At 41.1% G+C, this 17,182-nt stretch overlaps 1 protein-coding gene across 4 annotated transcripts in view; it reads left to right on the top strand.

Annotated features, from left to right (window-relative positions):
• The first annotated feature begins 12,213 nt into the window (after positions 1–12,213).
• Positions 12,214–17,182, top strand: part of dmxl2 (Dmx-like 2) — an 81,091-nt gene continuing 76,122 nt past the window's right edge. For 3 of the 4 annotated variants that reach the window (XM_061963891.2, XM_061963893.2, XM_061963890.2), the window contains exon 1: positions 12,216–12,612. In XM_061963891.2, coding sequence (XP_061819875.1) covers positions 12,526–12,612 — 87 coding nt within the window. In that variant the 5' untranslated portion in view covers positions 12,216–12,525. Of the gene's footprint in view, positions 12,613–17,182 lie in introns of all 4 variants that reach the window. The other variant, XM_061963894.2, reaches the window with a different exon arrangement.

The following is a 17,182-nucleotide window of genomic DNA, read 5'->3' as shown; positions in this document are numbered from 1 at the left end:
ATCTGAGAAATGGACATTGTAACAGTGTAGGTCTGACTTCGTAGGATATGTACAGCGAGCAGTGAACATAGTGAGCTCAGAAAGCATAAGAACAAGTATATACATTTGATTATTTACAATCCGGGGAGGTGGGATGTGGTTGGGGGAGGGTGTTAGTCTAGGGTTGTAGTTGCCTGGAGGTGTTCTTTTAGTGCAGTTTTGAAGGAGGATAAAGATGCAATTTCTTTTACACCTGTTGGGAGTGCATTCCATATTGATGTGACATAGAAGGAGAATAAGTTAAGACCTTTGTTAGATCGGAATCCTGAATGTGGAGGCATTATAATGCCAGTAGTATACGCAAAAACGTAATTTAACAGTAGTACACACAATTTTATAGTTTGAACAGTGAGGCACACAATGGGTGGCTGAAACGTCTGTACACTGAGACAAGGTTCGTAGACAAAATCATAATTTTATTTGGTCTGTGGTTCATAAACCGAAAGGTATGTACAATGATGGTTTGGTGATGTTCCACTTTACATCCTTAGACTTGTAGTGTGGAGCATATTGTGCATAACCCTTAAAAAGTAAGTGTTCTCCTAACTTTCACCGTCTTATAAAAATTAAATAATTATTTGCTGTGAAAAATATAAATGTATTGGATGACCAAGCAAGACAAGATACATCCTGTTTCCTCAGATCTACATTTCAGAAAAAAAGAGTAGTCCTCACATTTTTAATATAATATGTCTTTTCAATCGATGATATCATAAAAATGAAACTTGGATATACTCAGCGTACATCTTGTACAGCAGTGTAGATTCATCAATTATTATTTAAATAGCTGGCAACACCAAGATAATTGTGTCTTGCCAACAGTCAAGCATAGCGGCATATAGGGCTGTCAACATTAACGCATTAATCCATGTGATTAATAAAAAAATAAATATTGGGTTACCATAAATGATTGAAGTAAGTAAGGTAAACATAGCCTTCGCATGTAAGATACTTAACATCAGTGAAGACAAAGTGCTGTAAGATGATGTCATTCATTTGGTAGCATTTTACCAGAAAAGAGATCAACATTGTCATATGAAAAAGTTTGTTGCTTAAAGGCCTACTGAAACCCACTACTACCGACCACACAGTCTGATAGTTTATATATCAATGATGAAATCTTAACATTGCAACACATGCCAATACGGCCGGGTTAGCTTACTAAAGTGCAATTTTAAATTTTGCGCGAAATATCTTGCTGAAAACATCTCGGTATGATGACGCCTGCGCGTGACGTCACGGATGGTAGAGAACATTTTAGGACAACATGGTGGCCAGCTATTAAGTCGTCTGTTTTCATCGCAAAATTCCACAGTATTCTGGACACCTGTGTTGGTGAATCTTTTGCAATTTGTTCAATGAACAATGGAGGCAGCAAAGAAGAAAGCTGTAGGTGGGAAGTGGTGTATTGCGGCGCCGTAGAATGCACCCCCTGACTGTTGTGCCGGATAACACAGCCGGTGTTTCATTGTTTACATTCCCGAAAGATGACAGTCAAGCTTTACCATTGGCCTGTGGAGAACTGGGACAGCAGAGACTCTTACCGGGAGGACTTTGAGTTGGATACGCAGACGCGGTACCGTGAGTACGCCAGCAGCTGCGGCTTCCAAACATTTGATCACTTGCCCGTACATGCGTGCCGCTATGTGCATGTCACGTACGTAACTTTGGGGACTTTGGGGAAATATATGTGCTGTATGAACTTTGGGCAGGTGAACGGTACTTTGGGCTGTGGGATTGAGTGTGTTGTGCAGGTGTTTGAGTTGTATTGGCGGGTTATATGGACGGGAGGGGGGAGGTGTTTGTTATGCGGGATTCATTTGTGGCATATTAAATATAAGCCTGGTTGTGTTGTGGCTAATAGAGTATATATATGTCTTGTGTTTATTTACTGTTTTAGTCATTCCCAGCTGAATATCCGGTCCCACCCGCCTCTCACAGCATCTTGCCTATCTGAATTGCTCCCACTGCCCTCTCGTCCTTCACTCTCACTTTCCTCATCCACATATCTTTCATCCTCACTCAAATTAATGGGGAAATCGTCGCATTCTCGGTCCGAATCGCTCTCGCTGCTGGTGGCCATGATTGTAAACAATGTGCGGATGTGAGGAGTTCCAAAACCTGTGACGTCACGCGCATATCGTCTGCTACTTCCGGTACAGGCAAGGCTTTTTTATCAGCGACCAAAAGTTGCGAACTTTATTGTCGATGTTCTCTACTAAATCCTTTCAGCAAAAATATGGCAATATCGCGAAATGATCAAGTATGACACATAGAATGGACCTGTCATCCCCGTTTAAATAAGAAAATCGCATTTCAGTAGGCCTTTAAACAACTGGTTAAAGGAAGAGTAAATGCAGATTTACATGGTGCACTATGTACAGTAAAGTTGCTTATGGGTGTGTTTACTCTCGATTGGTATACATCTGTACCTTGTTTGCTAGATTATTTTGAAATATACTTTGTATACAATAATACTTGGAAAATGTGCACTTAATTCTTAATTTACACCAAGCTTTGAGCAAATCAATGACTTGCAGTTAAGTAAAATGTTTCCTGCATTACATTCTGGCAACAAAATCACATTTGTGTCCAAACATTGGGGTATTTTCTTAACCAAAATGTAATTATACAAGTCAGTAATGTAATAACCTGTGATTAATCATGAATAATCACAATTCAAGAGTGTGATTAATATGATTAAAAATAATCCCTTGACAGCCTTATTTATACATATGTATATTTATGTCATGGTCTACGGATGCTGGGGTCCAAACACACCTCCAAGTTGACAAGTGCCGCGCTGAGGAAGCTGAAAGAGCACGTGATGAAGTGGCCAAGTAGGTTATTTCTCAGGACCTGACCCCAATTCAGCCCCTGTGGGGCATCCTCATGGGGAATGTGTCAAACATCCACCCTTTCCATGATGTCAACATATAATAGTGGAAGAGAATTCAAGTAATAAGTAGTATTTTCTATGTCTGGATAAATTAAAGATTAAATTCAAGGATTCAAGGAATGTTTTTGTCATACCAGTGCGCGGGACACATGAGATGGCATGGAATTTAGAACCGTAGGTCCCAGATTTGATCCAATAACTACCACAATAACGTTAGTATGAATGTACATACTAACCTTTTTTGCATCAGGGACCGGTTTAATGTAGGAATTTTTTTTAGGGACCGGCTTTCCACTTGTGCTAGATAAATACAGCAAAAATAAGTGCATGAAAAATACGACTTACAATAACGCTGAATTAGTGGGAGCCCTGGGCTTGTTTCTTTGCAATGAGATCCCCCGCTGGTTGATGGTAATGCATGCGGAAATCTGCCTTTGGCTACAATCTGTCACATTTATATTTTATATGTTCATTTATGTGCATTGTATCATGTCACAAAGTTATAACAAATATATCAAATGACAACTTTCTATGAGGAGTTTTATTGTACATCCAAGCTTATTGGTGTGTTTAGTGGGACCGGCAAAGGTTAAGTAGGAGAAAATGCAATCATTTATAAATCATTTAATGATTCTGTGCCGCCCGGTAGCAAATCTGTCACGGACCGCTACCGGTGGTTGGAGACCCCTGCAGTACAGTACATAATAACTGAAATAGAATAAACAGTTGTAGTTAACAGTAGTCCAAATACAACATATTGGACATTTTGTTATGTGTGCTCACTTGTGTTGCCAGATATCTATACAATAATAGCTGTCTCTTGACTTAATTTCAGAGGATTGTTCTGTAAGTCTTTACTGCTGAATAAGCTGTACAATGACTAATCGGAGTTATGGCAAAGTTGATTGTGCCTTGAAAATATTAGATAAATGCCACCTGAAATATGAGGGGTATACATACGTTTGTGAGACACAGTACATGTAATCTGGTATTTCATTGCTGGAAGAAAAATAGATCTTAAAACAGTATTGCATTCTTTTGACACTGTTTCAAAGCTTTCATTGCAGTTATTCATCCATTATAAAGGGCTGAATTTGACATTTAAAAAAACATTAATTGGACATTGCTTTATACCAGAGTAAAGTGTGATATAATTTTCAATAAAGAATGTGTGTGCTTGTTGTGGAAGATAATACAAAAATATTTTGCCTTTGTCAGTTTCATAGATATTGTGTTCTTTCAATATGGTAATTATCACACAATCTTTACTATTGGTAAAGTGGATAGATGGAAAAATATTGCCCACCCTCAATTATTATACAAGCGGAATTATGCCCTGCAGTGTTACTGACTATAATGTATTACTATATCCCATTCTGATGTCCTGTGTGTCATGTTTGCTGGCAAGCAGGCCCCTTTTGATGATGTCACTGCAGATTACTAATTAGGCCACTGCATTCATGACTGGTTTTGTAATGCGAATACACCCATTCACCACTAAGAAGATACAAATAAAGGAGAGCAATGTGACAATGGATATGTGCAGGGCTGCTGGGATGTCACAAAAGAGAAACAGGAAGGAAACAGTCTCATATGATTTGCTTCATTAAATCTCATCAGCGAGACAAAGGGGAGCAGATAAAACAGAGACAACAGATAAAGAAGACTAGACTTTAGCCAGGTCTGTCTCACTCATTTGTATTAGTTACTGTAAATTTCAACATGGAAATAGCTTAATGTGTGTAGGTCTGTATGGTAAATATTATTGCTTAATGCAGGGGACTCAAACTCAATTTAAAGTTAAAAAGTTATTACATGTTGCTCATTAAGAAGATAACAAGAAAAAGTTCAAGTTAAAGTTAAAGTACCAATGATAGTCACACACACACTAGGTGTGGTGAAATTTGTCCTCTGCATTTGACCCATTCCCTTGTTCACCCCCTGGGAGGTGAGGGGAGCAGTGGGCAGCAGCGGTGATTTAACCCCCAATTCCAACCCTTGATGCTGAGTGCCAAGCAGGGAGGTAATGGTTCTCATTTTTATAGTCTTTGGTATGACTCGACCGGGGTTTGAACTCACAACCTACCGATCTCAGGGCGGACACTCTAACCACAAGGCCCTCCACCTGGAGGGCTGCTACAGGTGGAGTCCGGGTAACACTGGGCCGCACTAAGAGCCTGATTTACTAAGATACAATTACCAAGCGCTAGACAGTGTGTGCAAAAAATAAAATAGCATGTACTATGTTGCGTGTGATCTACTAACACTGCATGTGCAATTGGAAAAAGGTGCAGACCGCGACACGTGCTAAATAAACGGCGAAATAGTGAATACATAACAGTGATGAGTGTTGATAAATCACATTGCTCGTGCTAAATAATCTTCTACTCCTCGTATTGTGGGTGTGTTGATGATCAGCATATATTTTGCAGATAAAAGGGTCTGGATTTTTTGAAAGTTACATTCCAAAAGTGACTTGACTAAGGTCGGCATTCATTTAATCAGTAATATTCCTAATGCCGACGACTTGAAATAAAACTAGCTTTTATCAAATTCCCAAGGTTATTTCTGTACAGGGTGAAACGATTAAAAGGAGGAGTGAACGGCAAAGGCAAGCATGGATTGCTACAATCAACCGAGATGTGACGTGCTGATGACATTGTTCGTGTCTGTTCGGATCATTTCAGGTAATTAAGAACATTTTGTAAGTAAAAATTCATCTAAAATAAATAACAGCTCCACTCTGCATTAACTTGATGTGCTTGGTCAAATATCTTTGATAGTAGTTGTATTGATGAAAATAGTACTCACTTCTCTCGCCCAAACAAGAGGGCTGCGCTTCCCCCACATCAAGCCATCGACGCAGACCCCCCAACACCGGAATAGACGGGCATGGATCCCGCCCAACAGGAAGCGAAACACACAAACCCGAAGTGAAGACAACTGACTAGCCAATCCACCCCCATAAAAAAATTAATTAAAGAAAAAAAAAGAAAAAAACTCACACCAGGTCTCTGCACGGGAATGGCAGGCCACCAGACCGCAGTCCCCGGAGCCTGCGTCGGCCTAGGAGACAATGAGGGGCACGCCGCACCCCCGAATCCCAACCCACTCGTACATGTGATGTGGGAGTGTATAAGGCCCCCAGAGTGTAGTTAAAATTAGGAGGTCAGCCATTACAACCGACCTCCAGTCCATATTGAAGTGTGGTGTGTATTGTAGCGTGAGGGAGATATGTATACATGTGGGGACTAAAAATGCGATTAAATTTGGTGGACATCAAGGCCATGGCGGGTCCCTACCATGCAGAGCCCCCCCCCCCCCCAACCCTAAGTGTCTAACATGCAGTAAAAATTGAGGGATGGACGAGCAGGGGACAACTCAGGAGGACTGGAGCCTCATAGAGGCATCCTCATCCCTCCCGCCATTCCTCCCTGCAGGACAATCCCTCAAAGTCCTATGTGTGTATGTGCTATAAGTAGGAGGAGCAGAAGGCCCGGACACAACCCCCAAAATCCCCCAGTCCATGTAGGAGGCCTCCCCCCCACCCCCACAGTCCATGACCCCACAGACGCTCCGCAACACGCCAACACGACGACACGTGAATCCGCCGTTTGAAGTCTGCTATGAGTAGTAGTGATGTTGTTGAAGGGAAAAGCGAATGCTGTGGTGCGTCTGCGAAATTTATACAACGTTGTATGCTTAAAATGAACAAAATACATAATTTTTTTTTTTTTTTATTAATGTGCCTGTTATATCATTACATATATACTTACAGCATGTATATAAACAATAATGGGGGCTTTTGGATGTTTTTAGAGCTCTTTATAGGCGGAATGAGCGAATCCCATTAGTTCCATTGTAAGCTGATTTTAGCTCGCAATTTTTTACGATTTAGAATGCATAAAAAAAGAAAAAAAAAGAAAATCATATGTGTTCCTGTCTTACATATGTGCAGTTCCCCTTTGAGAGGAGAGTGAGAAATAGAAGAGAAAACTCAAATTTCATTAAAATGTTATTTAATACTTCTTCACATTTAGTTAATTTTATAAAATTAAAAATCAATTTTGGTCTCATTTTTTATTTGTATGTGAAGTACATGCAGCTATCCTCTTCCAGGAAAAGCTCTTAGACCTGTACTGTATAGTACGTTGATTAAAGAGTCTGATGACCTTCCTTTTGGTCAAAGTCCAGTTTGGAGATGTTTGTGTGCTTGCTGTGGTTTTCGTCCTGGTCGTGGAACTGTGGACCAGCTCTATACTCTCGGCAGGGTCCTTGAGGGTGCATGGGAGTTTGCCCAACCAGTCTACATGTGCTTTGTGGACTTGGAGAAGGCATTCGACCGTGTCCCTCGGGAAGTCCTGTGGGGAGTGCTCAGAGAGTATGGGGTTTCGGACTGTCTGATTGTGGCGGTCCGCTCCCTGTATGATCAGTGTCAGAGCTTGGTTCGCATTGCCGGCAGTAAGTCGGACACGTTTCCGGTGAGGGTTGGACTCCGCCAAGGCTGCCCTTTGTCACCGATTCTGTTCATAACTTTTATGGACAGAATTTCTAGGCGCAGTCAAGGCGTTGAGGGGATCCGGTTTGGTGGCTGCAGGATTAGGTCTCTGCTTTTTGCAGATGATTTGGTCCTGATGGCTTCATCTGGCCAGGATCTTCAGCTCTCACTGGATCGGTTCGCAGCTGAGTGTGAAGCGACTGGGATGAGAATCAGCACCTCCAAGTCCGAGTCCATGGTTCTCGCCCGGAAAAGGGTGGAGTGCCATCTCCGGGTTGGGGAGGAGATCTTGCCCCAAGTGGAGGAGTTCAAGTACCTCGGAGTCTTGTTCACGAGTGAGGGAAGAGTGGATCGTGAGATCGACAGGCGGATCGGTGCGGCGTCTTCAGTAATGCGGACGCTGTATCGATCCGTTGTGGTGAAGAAGGAGCTGAGCCGGAAGGCAAAGCTCTCAATTTACCAGTCGATCTACGTTCCCATCCTCACCTATGGTCAAGAGCTTTGGGTTATGACCGAAAGGACAAGATCACGGGTACAAGCGGCCGAAATGAGTTTCCTCCGCCGGGTGGCGGGGCTCTCCCTTAGAGATAGGGTGAGAAGCTCTGTCATCCGGGAGGAGCTCAAAGTAAAGCCGCTGCTCCTCCGCATCGAGAGGAGCCAGATGAGGTGGTTCGGGCATCTGGTCAGGATGCCACCCGAGCGCCTCCCTAAGGAGGTGTTTAGGGCATGTCCGACCGGTAGGAGGCCACGAGGAAGACCCAGGACACGTTGGGAAGACTATGTCTCCCGGCTGGCCTGGGAACGCCTCGGGATCCCCCGGGAGGAGCTGGACGAAGTGGCTGGGGAGAGGGAAGTCTGGGCTTCCCTGCTTAGGCTGCTGCCCCCGCGACCCGACCTCGGATAAGCGGAAGAAGATGGATGGATGGATGGATGAATACTTCTTCACATTTAGTTAATTTTATAAAATTAAAAATCAATTTTGGTCTCATTTTTTATTTGTATGTGAAGTACATGCAGCTATCCTCTTCCAGGAAAAGCTCTTAGACCTGTACTGTATAGTACGTTGATTAAAGAGTCTGATGACCTTCCTTTTGGTCAAAGTCCAGTTTGGAGATGTTTGTGTGCTTGCACTGTATATATAATCTTCCATCTTGGTAGTCACCGTTCATTCATTAATTTCTTAACATTAAAATAGCTTTCTTGTATTTTAAACAATGTTTTTTTAAACACAATCTGCTGGCTTCTTCTTGGGGAAAAGATAGTATGGTAGCAACAAGAGCCTTCTAGCTCACGTGCGCCACCCCGATTTTTATTGACTCTGTGTGTCAGTATATACATTCCGAACACAGTTTAATAAACCAATAACATTTATTTGGATAGATTTTTATAAACATATATTTTTGCCTCACTTAATTGCCTACCATGACCGCACCTATATTGGCCTAATTTATTTACCCTTTTGGCAAGCTACTCAGTCAGAAAATTATGTAATCCTACTGGTAGCTTGCAAGCAACATATTGGATACCCCTGCTCAAACTTAATAAATCAAATGCTAATTATTTTTATTGCACTTAGTAGACTACCAAAGTTGTTGGTAAAAATATTGTCACAACATCCATGTCTGAAAATGGAAGCTGTTGGGACAAAAAGCGTTACAAAACATCATGGTCATAAAAGGCAAGTATTGACCTCATTTTATTTATTTTTTTACATCACCTTTATGCCAAGCTTGTTTGACGAGGCTTTGATGTGTAACTTCACTTCATTTTGACTTCTACTATATAGCCGCCTGTCTTATAAGAACTTTCCCGAGTCCACAGAAGCAAAATTCAAGGAGACCATTGGGCACAATCTCAAGTTTGTCCAACAAAAACGGTAAATTCAAAAATCCTTCCATTTGTCTTGGTTGAAGTGTTTTCACAATAATTACAGAAATTAGAAATCTTTAAATCACTTCTGGTGTTCAGAAAATTTGGGGTTGTTTATACGGGAATTTGTTGTGCTTTTGAAAATGTGTGACAATCTTCTTGTGTTACAAAATTGTGTTTTTGCTCTTTTTTAAGGCCAGTGGAGAAAGAAAATGGGCGGCGAAACACACCAAACCAGCAAAATTTATATTTATAATTTTTCTGTGCCAATTTTTATTGTAATGCAGACTTTTCATGCAGATTTTTTCTGCACATTTGTCATTGCATTTTTATTTTTAGATTTTATATTTTTATTCGTTATTATTTACAATTGATATAACTGTTTTCTGAAATTTGTGTAGTTTAATTTACAGTAAAATGTACAAAGGTCCTGCCAAATGTTCCTGTTCATTTATTACTGACAATATGCTTATGTTCATTAAGTTACAAGTAATCAGTTCATAATACCAATATGGTTGTGGGGGTATGTCAATTCAGCCAAGCGACAATGTTAATTAAGGGTTAGGGGAACATTAGGTATCAGTCAGAGAATGTAAAGGTACACTGCAAAATATTTACCACTTGCCAAGATTTAAAATGTTATTTCTAGAAATGTCCCTAGGTTTCAGAGCATTTGAGTTTTTAGTCATTGACTTTACATCATAAAGTTAATTTTAGCATGAATAATTATATTTTGTTTATTCTACTATAAAAAAATAAAAATTGAGAAAATAACTTCATCCATACATTTTTCTACCGCTTGTCTCTCTCGGGGTAGCGGTGGTGGCTGGAACCTATCCCAGCGGCATTTGGGCGGAAGGCGGGGTACACCCTGGACAAGTCGCCACCTCATCACAGGGCCAACACAGATAGACAACATTCACACACGAGGGAAAATGTAGTGTTGCCAATAAATCTATCCCCAGGTGCATGTCTTTGGATGTGGGAGGAAGCCAGAGTACCTGGAGGGAACCCACGCAGTCACGGGGAGAACATGCAAACTCCACACAGAAAGACCACATGCCTGAGGATCGAACCCAGGACCTTCTTATTGTGAGGCACATGTACTAACCACTCCCCACCGTGCTGCCCGAGAGAATAACTATTCAAGCAAATTATCTTTGGCTTTCCCCACACAGAAAATCTTGTTTAAAGATTCTGCAACATCCCGAGGATGCGTCATTTAAGAATAACAAATTAAATAATGCTTGTTTTCAGAATAAAATACCCTTTTCTATCTTAAAAGTCCTGCTAATTTCTAGTTATACAATTCCTAATTCAAGATCTATTTCTAAGTAAAATTAACTAGATGCTTGGACAGATAATTTAACTAGTTTTCAGTATTTATTTTCTTAAAATCTAGTCTTTTTATCTTATATTTTGTCAGCTCCTTTTTGTAGTGTAACGTTCCGGGAACCAACAAACTGTCTTTTGAACCAATGGGCACCCAAAACATGACCAAAGTATCTATTAGGGCAGTGTTTTTCAACCACTGTGCCGCAGCACTAGTGTGCCGTGAGATACAGTCTGGTGTGTCGTGGGAGATGATCTAATTTCACCTATTTGGGTTAAAAATATTTTTTGCAAACCAGTAATTATAGTCTGCAAATTATGTGTTGATGTTGAGTGTCGGTGCTGTCTAGAGCTCAGCAGAGTAACCATGTTATTCTCTTCCATATCAGTAGGTGGCAGCCGGTAGCTAATTGCTTTGTAGATGTCGTGTGAGACGACGATGGTTTGTCGTGATCACAATATGCAGGCGACAGCGGGAGGCAGTGTGCAGGTAAAAAGGTATCTAATGCTTAAACCAAAAATAAACAAAAGGTGAGGGCCCCTAAGAAAAAGCATTGAAGCTTAGGGAAGGATTTGCAGAACGAAACTAAAACTGAACTGGCTACAAAGTAAACAAAGACAGAATGCTGGACGACAGCAAAGACTTACAGCGTGTGGAGCAGAGACGGCGTCCACAAAGTACATCCGTACATGACATGATAATCAACAATGTCCACACAAAAAAGATAGCAACAACTTAAATATTCTTGATTGCTAAAACAGAACAGGTGCAGGATAACGCTCAACGGAAGACATGAAACGGCAACAGGAAAATATCAACAAAACAGGAAAAGCCAACAAAAAGGAGTGCAAGACAATAACTAAAACACTACACACAGGAAAACACAAAAAAACTCAAAATAAGTCAGGGCGTGATGTGACAGGTCATGACAGTACACCTACTTTGAGACAAGAGCTATAGTGATGCATGGTTGGTTATGGTTTAAATTCATATCCAACAATTGCGGCAACGACTTTTTATTGTCTACTGAGTTTCATTTAATGATTTCTGCTGGTGGTGTGCCTCCGGATTTTTTCAATGAAAAAAATGCGCCTTGGCTCAAAAAAGGTTTAAAAACACTGCACTAGGGAATATAATATAAACGCTCTGTGAAACCAAAAATGGTTAGTATGGTATTTTCTCTTTGTTCTTCTTTGACAAACAAATCTGCATTCTTCAAAAATAGTAATGTCATTAATTTGTGTTCCATGTGTACTCAACCTTACCGTTTTTTTATCAATGTACTGCGAGGTACGAGCACTACGACAGGCACGCCATCCCCATAGAAAAGCGTTAATAGATGTGGTATAACCGTACTACTAGAGGACAGAAACAGTCTGCCTTTTGAAAAAAAACACACGTATTATGCTAAATGAGTTGCTCGAGTTCAATGATTATATTTAATCGACAATAAACCAGGCTGAGGTAACAAGTTGACAGATACTTTGTAATCTAGTTGATTTGGTTCTATACGCAACCAGTCGTGCCTTGGCAACGGCGTGAACGCGCATGTCAGCCTTGCTGCAGAGCCTCTGCTCGTCGGCTTTCACCATTAATCGCGGGGATGTGTTGACAGCGAGAGGCGACGGACGGCCACTTTTACTCGTGTAAATGCATGACACGGCCATGTGAAGGCACGTTTTACGGCTCGGAGACAAATAACCCCCCGCCCCCTCTCCACGACCCGATCGTCTGTGGAGCAAAGACGACGTTACGAGGCCGAGGAGAAAGCAAAGGTTCACTGATGGAACTCCCAGCCGCTGCTAGGTGGAGAAAACGCCAGGGTGGACTCGTAATGAATAATTAAAAAAAACAACAACAAGCATCTGCTGCTGCAAAATAAAAAAGATGCATCTGCACCAGGTGCTGACGGGAGCCGTGAACCCCGGAGATTGCTGCTACTCGGTGGGAAGCGTGAATGACGTGCCGTTCACGGTGAGCTCCTTTTCTGCTATTTGTCCGGAATGATTCCGATAGATAGATGCTACCTATTGGCGAGCTAGCCAAGTGGGCAGCTAGCTAGCGCCGAACTAGCTGAAGGCGGGCGAGCTAGCTACCCAGCTAAGGCGGTCGGCTAACCGGTTAGTAAGCTAGCAAACTGCCGCACCAAGAGAATCACAAACAGTCGGGACTGCTCAAAGCACCCTCCTTCAAACAGCCTTGAAAAGCATAAGTCTATCATTTCACTTCAATACCCACGCCTGTCAACGGATATTCTGCTATTTATGCATTGGAATACCTTACGTCCGTCACTCAAATGACCTTTAGCAGCATCTTGTCACGTTACAATTACTAGAAGGGAATCCCTGCGTGCGGCCATGATGTTACTGTATGACGATTGAAGTGTTGGTGTGCACTTTAACGATGTGTTGTGTTGCGTTGCGTTGTGTCAGAGAGACATTATTTGGTTGTAGAAGGGGCTTAGCGCTCAACCATTTGGCATTAAACCCTCCTCACGGATCATTAGCTCGCTGTCATCCCAGCATCAGCCATGACGTAGACAGCCTTATATGGATACACATGCCAGAGGGCCCAAATATGAATCTTGGAAATCAACAATGACGAAAATTCATCTGGTGCTCATGACAACACTCTGGAAACTCATGTTTTATGTCCTATTATACAAATATGGGTTAAAACAACCATCTCTCAGGGCACGCAGTGTGTTCTAATGATTTCATATGAGCAATGCAGTGACCCCAAGGGCTATAAATATTCTTTGTCGGATGTCTGACAGCTTCCCAGCCTTTCTCTTTGTGCCGCACACTGACCGGTTGATATTGTATGTTGTCTAACGAGACGTGAATAGATGCCTATAGTGTTACAGCAGCTTTTGTGATGGCAAAAAGTGTGCTTGAACATTCATAATTATGTTGTTCATTCTCCTCAATTGGACTGTTTGAAATAGAGCAAGCAGATGCCAAGTGAAATAAAATGTGTTTTATTCACATTGCTTACAAAGCAAATGATAATGCTAATGAGATCAGTTATTTTAGGGTGATATTTTACTATGTGCCATGAGACAATACCCTCTAAATCAGTGGTCCTTAACCTTGTTGGAGGTACCGAACCCCACCAGTTTCATATGCGCATTCACCGAACCCTTCTTTAGTGAAAAATAAAATGTTTTGTTTTTTTCAAATTCAAGACAAAGTTATATTTTTTTTACTGGTTCACAAAATGAACCGTGCATGAACATCACCTTGTTCAAAGAACAAAACCAACACAGTGCATGAACTCACAACAAATTACACACCTGCAAATCAGTGTGACTTCTGCTGTTGCCGTAACCATAATACGCCGATAGGGAGAAGTTTTTGTTTACACGATGAGTTGGGTGTGTCTAGACCTCCGCGACAGAAGCTCCGCCGAACCCCTGAGGCCGACTAAACGAACCCAGATTAAGAACCACTGCTCTAAATGTTCCGTTTTTAAGCACTTGATGTCTAATTTGCATGCTGTCTTTTATGCAAATGTTACTTTTTATATTCCACCTGAATTAGCAATTAATAGTATATCTTGATATATTTTTACTTAAACTCTGTATTTAATATATATCTTGATATATTTTCCGGTGAAAGTATACATATAAAGATATTCATTTTTGAGCAAGATTCACTGAAGTTGAAGTGAATGACGACTGTACTGTAAACAGTCAGTGGCACTTTTATTAACCCAGTTAGTAAAGATGGGTATATATCGATATATCGCCCAGCCCTAGAGCAAGCCAAGTGAAAGAAAAAGTGTTTTATTCAATTTGCTTGCAAAGCAAATGAGGTAATCTGGAATGAGATAATTTATTTTAGGATGATATTTTACTATGTCCCATGAGACAATATCCTCCAAATTTTCAGTTTTTTTAAGTGCTTGATGTCTAATTTGCATGCTGTGTTCTATGCAAATGTTACTTTCTACATTCCATCTGAACTAGCACAGTGTTGAGTGTGCCCGTTCATGTAATTCAATCTTTTAGGATGCTGTAGTGGTGCCCGACTTATTTCTGTTTGAGTGACAGAATATAGAGGACCTAGGCTCGTATCTGCTCTCTATGTCAAAAAGAGCTATAGCTGTGAAGCCAAAGCCTTTAGGCCCAAATGTCTGTGTTGTTTCACTTTGTCCTGAAAGAACACAACCTGTAGGTTCAATGTGCACAATTGAATATCTTAGTTGCTGAAACAACAATGAGTTTATAGTCGACAAAGACTTAAAAGATTCTTTATAGTCAATCTTTCCATACATGGAAGGCATACGGAAGAATCGAGATACCGTGTCTCCCTAAACCTGTATTTCTCAGCAAATTTCCAGCTTCTGGGAGAGAGTTGCTGCTGTGTTCACACGCTCTGCCAAAAAGTTTGTCATTTAAAAAAACATAAGGGGCACAGGGGTTAGTGCATGTGCCTTACACTACGAAGGTCCTGGGTTTGATCCCCTGGCTCGGGGTATTTTTGTGTGGAGTTTGCATGTTCTCCTCGTGACTGTGTGAGTTACCTCCGGGTACTCCGGTTTCATCCCACCTCCAAAGACATGCACCTGTTTGATTGGCAACACTAAATTGACCCAAGTGTGTGCACGTGAGTGTGAATGTTGTCTGTCTGTCTTGGCCCTGCGATGAGGTGTCGACTTGTCCAGGGTGTACCCCGTCTTCCGGCCGAGTGCAGCTAGGATAGCACCCCCCGCGACTACAAGAGGGAAAGCGGTAGGAAATGGATGGATAAAAGGAAAAATGACACATCAAAGAGACGTCATGTTGTGCCCACAAAACAAAAACACAATTACCTAATAGGGGTGTAACGATTAGTTTGAACAAAGATTCGATTCGATTCAGAGTTTGTAGTTGCTGATACAATTCAGAGACGTTATTATTTTCTTGAGAACGATACATTCCGAATCGATTCAGTGAGTTGAAATCAATGTATATTTTTAGCCAAAAAACAGTGTGACAGTGAAATAACAACTGGAAACTGGACACTGCAGGAGACATTTTCTATATTTCTGTAATTTCTTGTAAGGGAATTACCATAATCACCCAATATAATTACAGCAGCATTTTAGTGCCCATCATGACGACGTCATGTATTTCTTTCAGTGCAGCCTCCTCTTTTGCAGATGGGTGGATCTACATGACACTCACAATACATTGCAGTTCTCTGGGCAAATAAAATGTCCTTAACTTCAAAGTCAGATATTCCACATTTTCAGAGCAGGAGTTTGAAATCAACTTACTGTCCGTCCATTACGCTTGTTTAACGAGGGCAGCCGTTTCTCTTCCCCAAGTCTTGCCGCTGAAGCTGAAGCTTGTTCATCATATTTCCCAGATACTGAACATTTGCCAGTAGTATAAGCGGAAGAGTTTTAGCCTTCCTTTGCTAACCATGCGCCTGAGTCCATAGTCAGCTCATCTCTGTCTGCCGCTTTGGTTGTTGTTGTCTTTTGCCCCCGTCTGCAGCGGTCTGAGCGTCTGGTTAGCATAGCATGCTAGCTCAGAGAAGGACTCCAGCATATCTGGGTCAAAAATTTAGAAATTGCTGCGCTTTATTAGCTTTATTAAGGTTGCCCGATCATAAGAAAACTTTTTGTATGTCCTTCGAGCTCTGTACCATATTTTTCAGACCATAAGGCGCACCAGATTATAAAGTGCACTGCCAATGAGCGGGTCTATTTTTATATTAAAGGTGCACCGGATTATAAAGCAGAATAAAGGGGTCATATTATGATTTTTTTTTCTGCGTTTAAAACACTTCATTGTGGTCTACATCAGTGGTCCCCAACCACCGGGCCGTGGCCCGGTACCGGTCCGTAAACCGATTGGTACCGAGCCGCACAAGAAATAAAAAAATAAAAAAAATAAATAAAAAATGTTTTTTTTAAAATATTAATTAATCAACATAAAAAACACAATATATACATTATATATCAATATAGATCAATACAGTCTGCAGGGATACAGTCCGTAAGCACACATGATTGTATTTCTTTATGACAAAAAAAAGAATTACCATACCCCCCCTTCTCCCGACATACTAATACCCGTATGTTGAAGCACAGTACTGGTACGTCTGACTTTGGTAGCCGTAATGCGCGAAAATTCAATCAAACTGGCTTGGTAGCTTACCAAAGTCGTACTTAAACATTTTGACAGATTTTGCAGCCCTATGTGTAATGTTCTATATTTTCAATGAACATCAAAGTTTTGGGCTTGCATGCTAGTGCCATTTATTGAACAGGCATTAACTTGCTATCCACATGTATCTCTAATGCGTGACTGCAATCTACCCGTTACATTTATCATTACACCTTGTACTAAACAAAATTGCTTCGAGGTCGGTAAGCACAATCAGAATTCATCTGTACATTAGGTCGTACATTAGGTTTTAAGGTGTTTGATCTATCGATCAGTCGTTACACCGCTAATTCCTAAGCAGAACAACTTCAGTCCTCATAGGGAAAAAAACATCACTGGCTGTTTTCAGTACTTCAGTACAGTGGTACCTCAACTTTGATTTAC

Source organism: Nerophis lumbriciformis, linkage group LG06 (genome assembly GCF_033978685.3).
Source record: "Nerophis lumbriciformis linkage group LG06, RoL_Nlum_v2.1, whole genome shotgun sequence".
Taxonomy (NCBI): domain Eukaryota; kingdom Metazoa; phylum Chordata; class Actinopteri; order Syngnathiformes; family Syngnathidae; genus Nerophis; species Nerophis lumbriciformis.
Note: the sequence above shows the minus strand (reverse complement) of the source record. Positions and strands in the feature narration are given on the sequence as shown.